The 5,534-nt window shown below is 60.5% G+C and overlaps 1 protein-coding gene across 4 annotated transcripts in view; it reads right to left on the bottom strand.

Moving 5' to 3' along the window:
• Window positions 1-5,105, bottom strand: part of PAX6 (paired box 6) — an 18,291-nt gene extending 13,186 nt beyond the window's left edge. For 2 of the 4 annotated variants that reach the window (XM_050710700.1, XM_035550106.2), the window contains exons 1-4: window positions 5,041-5,105; window positions 4,695-4,837; window positions 1,122-1,198; window positions 745-799 (exon numbers count right to left, since the gene is read on the bottom strand). In XM_050710700.1, the coding sequence (XP_050566657.1) occupies window positions 745-754 (10 nt within the window). In that variant the 5' untranslated portion in view covers window positions 755-799; window positions 1,122-1,198; window positions 4,695-4,837; window positions 5,041-5,105. Of the gene's footprint in view, window positions 1-744; window positions 800-1,121; window positions 1,199-4,694; window positions 4,838-4,941; window positions 5,012-5,040 lie in introns of those variants that run through there. The other 2 variants (XM_035550105.2, XM_035550107.1) reach the window with 2 other exon arrangements.
• Window positions 5,106-5,534: the final 429 nt, after the last annotated feature.

The following is a 5,534-nucleotide window of genomic DNA, read 5'->3' as shown; positions in this document are numbered from 1 at the left end:
GGTCCCGCACAGCTCCGCGGCCCGCAGCCGCAGCGGCTCGGGGCTGAGCGGCCCGCGCAAGGCCCGCGCAAGGCCCGCACAGGGCAGCCTGCGCTCCTCCCGCCGCCACGCGCGCAAGAAACGCGCATCTCACGCACCGGAGCCCGCCGGGGATGCGCCACCCCGCAAGATCGCTTCGGCGGGGTCACGCATCCCCGCCGCGCCGCCCCGGTGGCGCCTCGGCCGCCCGCTCTCGCACCCCGCCGGCTTCCCCGCAGCCCCGTCGGCCGGAGCGGGGCGCGGGGCCGTTCCTCGGAGCAGGGGCAGCGCTCTGGCGCGTTGTCTGAGCGCTCTCCGCTCCGAGAAACCCCCTCCGCCACCGCCGCTGCGCGCAGGCCCGTCGCCGAGGTCTCCGGCCCCAGCAGCGACAACAAAAGGGCACGGCGAACCAACACGGACCCGCGAAGGGCACCGGCGCATCCGGGAGGCGGCGGGGCGTCGCACCTAGCACGGGGGGCTCCCGGTGCGGGGCAGGTGGGCAACCGGCCCGGGCCCCGATCCAGGCCTACCCCGCGGCCCTGGAGCCGCCACCGCGCTCCCGGCCCGGCCCCCGAGCCCCGACGGGGAGGGCGGCGCGGAGCCACCGAGCCCCAGCGGCGGAGCCCCCGCTCCCCAGCGGCGGGGCCACCTCCCCTGCCCGCTGCTGCGCGCCCGCGGCCGCCCCGCCTGCCCTCCGCGGCCGCGAAGGGGCGCGGAGTCACTTACTGTTCTGCATGGTGGGCTGAGAGAGCAGTATCCCACGGGGCTCGCCTATAGCAGTCTATCAGCAATAAAATAGGCGTTAATCAGGGGGAGGCAGTACACAGGGTTAAGCTAACATCTCCCGGGCGTACTTTGTTATCCTTAGACGCCTTCCCCAATTAGTTTAAGGTTTCGGGGGCTTTTCTGCCTCGAGGCAAAACTACACGCGTATATCCCTACACACGCAAAAATTTAAGAAAAGCAAAGCGCCGAGTGGTTTCTGGCTTTAATTGCATGCAGGTGGCGTATTGCCTCGTCGGTAATGCCCTTCGCTGAGGTGGTGCATTAACTGGAGCAACAGCAAGCACAAAGAGAGTCCGAAGTCAGGTTTTTAAACTTGCCTGAGAGCGGGGTGGACTGTCCTCTCATACAATTTAGGGACTCACACATCTGCGTGTCACTAGTTAAAGTCTTCCCTCTAGGACAAAGCAAAAGAAGTACATTAAAAGTGCGGAGCGACGCGGGGAAGGTGCGCCGCGACACTGCGCGCCCCGCCGCGGGACGGGACGGGACGGGGACGGGACGGGGCCGGCCCCGCCGCTGCCGCAGCCCGGGAGGAGAGCAGAGCAGAGGAGAGGAGAGAAAAGGAGAGCAGAGCAGAGCAGAGGGGCGCAGCGCAGCGGAGCGCAGCAGGGCGGGCGCTGCGCGGGCCCTGCGCGCACTTGCCGCTCCGCCGGCTGCCCTGCGCGCTGGCAGCGGGGCTCCATTTTTTACCTCCGGGCATTTCTTCGATTTATTTATTTGTCTCTCCCCGCGGCACTAGCAACTTTCTCTCCCCCAAACTCCACGTCTCGTGATTAACTTCTTTTTTGGTCTTTAGATCTTCCCCTTTTTCACTGTACTGTGACACACGCTGTCTACCTCGCCTCACTGCTTTAAAAAGTAAGAACAGGAGGGGGTGAGAACTGTTAAACAAAGCCTACAGAAAGCGAACAATGGCCTCCATTCTGCTCCTCTACCCAAACCCCGAGTGCAGAAACCCAGGCTCCTTAACCGGCCGCGCAGCTTCCCAACTAAACGGACCAACAACCCTCCAACTTACAAAGAGCAGAGAAACAAGCCCCTTCTCCCTTCATTAGTGCCTGCCTTGACCCAGCGCCTGGATAGTCCCAATCGCCCTTTTTTTTTTTTTTTTTTTTCTCTTCCCCTCTCCCCCCCTCCTTCCCTTACTCCCTCTCTCCTCCTCTCACCACCTTCCCTCCCTCTCCCCCCCACCCCTGGCCACTTATTTATTTATTTATGCGTCCCCATGTATTTATTTGAAATCGTCGCGGGTGAAAATGGAAAAGTAATTTCTCGTTATAAATATCTGGCGGTAATTGTGTTACTGGTGCGAGTTGTTAGGGGTTGTAAAAAGATACAACAGCTCAGTGGGGTGCTCAATTGGGGAGGGACAATTACAATAAAGAGCCCATTCAAGGGGGTTGCTAAAAAAAAAGGAGGTAAAATAATGAAATAGTCGCAGCCTTCATTTTCTCTCCCCTTTTTTTAGCCTAAAAATACTCATTCTCTTTCTTTTGCGCCTATAATGAATATTAATTTTACTCTTCCTGCATATGATGGAGAATTCAAAGAGGCACGTTTCCCCATTCAGGACTAGCCACGGTATAATTTATTAAGTAGCTTTTAGTAATCTTAAATCCATAAAAATAAACATCAAACAAGTACTTTCTCGCAGCATGAAGACTTTAGCTGGTAAATATTTACTGCTCTTTGGAGAACTACCTGATTAGCAGCAGAGCAAGCTACACTGTACTTCAATGGAGACGTGGCAGTATCTCCTCTGGCTGAACCGAACGTGAAGCCATCCCTTTAATACACCGAACACGTCTGCATAGACACACACCGAACAGCAACCCCACTTCTTCGGGCAGAATTTCCTCGCGTATTTAACGCACAACTCATAACCGTGGGGCCTGCGGGGCCGGGGAAGGCAGGCAGAAAGCCGCGGCTGCGCTCCCAGCCAAAGCCCTGCCGGCACCTACCTCGGCAATGGCAACGGGGGGATTTAGGAGAAGGGGCAAAAAGCACGCCACAACACAAACCAACCCCCCAAACGCGGCCGAAAACGTTTCACAGTGCAGGCCGAGCGTAGCCGAGTACTTCAGCAAGGTAAGAGGAGGTGCGGGGCAGGACGTTGTGCTCCCAAACTCTCCCCCGGCTCGAGCAAGCGAGCCGCCGAGCAGGCGCAGCGCCAGCGCCGGGCACCCGCAGCCGGAGGCGGCGCGGGGCCGAGAGCCGTGCCCGGCCGGGGGGCAGCGCGGTGCGGAGCGGTGCGGGGCGGTGCGGAGCGGAGCGGGGCGGGAGGGCAGCGGGGCGCGGCAGCGCCTGAGATGCAGCGTGCCGTGTCCGAGGCAGAAAGCTCCACCATTAGGCCAGGCCTAATCCGCCGCTCGTTTTGTAATCTGAAAATCTGGATATAATCTGATCTAGGTTTTTTTTTCTTTCCCTCTCTGCCTCTCCCGGTGAAAACACGCACAACTGGACGTTCAGGTGGCAAAGTTTCCTGTTCTCGGGGCAAATGAGAAAAAGGTAAAAACGAATCGGTTTGCGATCAGGCGTTGGTAGAGGTCACCAGCTATAAACATTTATTGTCAAGGGCCACTTTTATTATTTTATGTCCCTAAGATGGAGAAAATGCCATCACTTTTCGTCTCTAGGATGGTGTGGTCGTTTTCCAAAACAGCATCTGCCAGGTGCATTTAATCGTTCGGGAAACTTTGTTTTTAAACTTTCCAGAAATTATTCCTGCCCCGCGTCTCGATTTACCAGTTCCGTGCGAGGCGTCACAAGGTTAAATTCAAATCCAGATTTTCCAATTGCACTTGCGAGGGGAAAAGAACCAAGTTTATGGTTGCGCGTCAGGGGAGCGAAGCTGTTTTTTGCACGGCGAGGAGTTTGCAACTTCTTGGAGGAGAAAAAAAAAAAAAAGAAAAAAAAAAAAAAAAGACCTTGCTATAGCGGAGGCTCTCAGGCCCGTGGGTACCCCGGGGGGGTTACGGGGCTGTGGCAGGAATGAACGAGACCTCTTTTTTTGAAAAAAAGGACGGATGGATGGATCCGAGCCGCAGCGCTTCCCAAAGGCCCCCAGAGCCCGGCCGCGGCCGGGAGCCGCCGCGGAGGACGGGGCTGCGTGGGGCGCTCGGGCGGTCCCGCCTTGGGGCCGGGGCAGCCGCCGGCGCCGGGGCCGAGCCGGGGAGATGCGGAGCGGCTGATGGGAGCTGACAGCCCCTCGGCTCCACTCAGCGCCCCGCGCAGCGCGCCTGCGAGCTCACTTGGCCTAGGAGGTGACTTTCCCCGCGCACCTCCCCGGCCGTCCTTCGCCTCCTCCTCTCCCTCCTCGCCGCTTCGCCCCGTCCTCCCGGCGGCCGGCTCCCCTTCCCCGGCCGAGCCCCGCAGCACAAAGCGGCCGCCGGGGCCGCCCCCGGGCACCCGGAGCCGCCGCTCCGCTCCCGTCCTCGCCTCCCTCCCTCCTTCCGCGCGCGGGGGCGGCACAGGGCCCCGCGGCACGGCCCGGCCCGGCCCGGCCCGGCACGGCCCGGTACGGCACGGCACGGCCCCGCCGCCCCTCCCGTGCCTGCGAGCGGGGGTGCCGGCAGCAGCGGCGCGCAGACACACACACACCGGCGCCTGTGGTCTCCCTGCCCGGCAAGTGCTACGTGGGAACTGCTGCCGCTGCTGGGCTGCTGCGAGGGTTGGCACCGGTTTCCCGGTCAGATGCTTTAGCTTTTCCAGAGGACACGGGCTCGTGTGAAAGCAGAAAGTTTGTGAGCTCCTGGGCTGGAAAGTTCCCTGGGAAGCTCTCCGGAATGCAAATGGGAATAGGAGAGAGAGAGCGCAGGAGAGAGCGAGAGCCCTGCCTAAATATTAAAATGCGAGAAGGAGAAGCCGGGAGAAGAAATGAGCGGACTCACCTTTATGAGGCATCCTGTCTTGTTGTCAAAGCTCCTGTCAATAGTTTAAGAGCGCACTGATTGGAAATGATGGCGCTTTAAAAAGAGTTGCCAGCAAAATAGTTTTTCTCCAGTGAAGCTGCTGGTTGTGTGATCTTGGATTCCTGGGAAGGAGACAGAGATTGACAATAAAATGGGCTGTCAGTGACTGGAGAGCGAGAGATAAAAGAGTGTGTGAGTGAAGTGGGGAGAGAGAGACAGAGCACACCTATGCTGATTGGTGATGGTTCAAGTGTATTAATGTATGTGTGCCTTGCTCTCTGCCTCGCCTCCACTGCTCTTCACTGGCCCATTAGCAAAGCCTGACCTCTGTCATCATCTTCCAGCAAAACACTTCCTCCCTGCGCCTTAACCAGAGCGGGAAATGAGGCTGAGCCGGGGCTCGCTTTTCAAACCCACTAATCACTCCGCACATGCAAATGCTCCGCTCGCTCCCACACAAAATATTGCTTTATGCAAAGCGACGCCATCGCCTCCCCGCCGCCCATTGGCCGCCCCGCGCCCGGCACGGCTCAATTGGCCCAGCCGTTTGAATAGCAGGGCCGTGGGCCCGGCTCCCGGCCCCGGCACCGGCCCCGGCTCCGCACCCGGCTCCGCACCCGCCGCCCGCCCGGGCTCCGCCGCCGCCGCCCGGCCCCGCCACCGCCGCCCGGCCCGGCCCGGCCCTGCCCAGCCCGGCCCGCCCCGGCCCGGCCCAGCGCCCCGGGCCGCCCCCGGCAGCTCGGAGCCGGGCCCCGGCCCCCAAAAATGCGGGGAGCGGCGAAGGGGAGCGGCGCGTTTCCAGGTCGGGCTGGGGGAGGG

Source organism: Cygnus atratus, chromosome 5 (genome assembly GCF_013377495.2).
Source record: "Cygnus atratus isolate AKBS03 ecotype Queensland, Australia chromosome 5, CAtr_DNAZoo_HiC_assembly, whole genome shotgun sequence".
In the NCBI taxonomy this organism is placed as follows: Eukaryota; Metazoa; Chordata; class Aves; order Anseriformes; family Anatidae; genus Cygnus; species Cygnus atratus.
The sequence above is the reverse complement of the archived record's forward strand: the minus strand, read 5'-3'. Positions and strand labels throughout refer to the sequence as shown.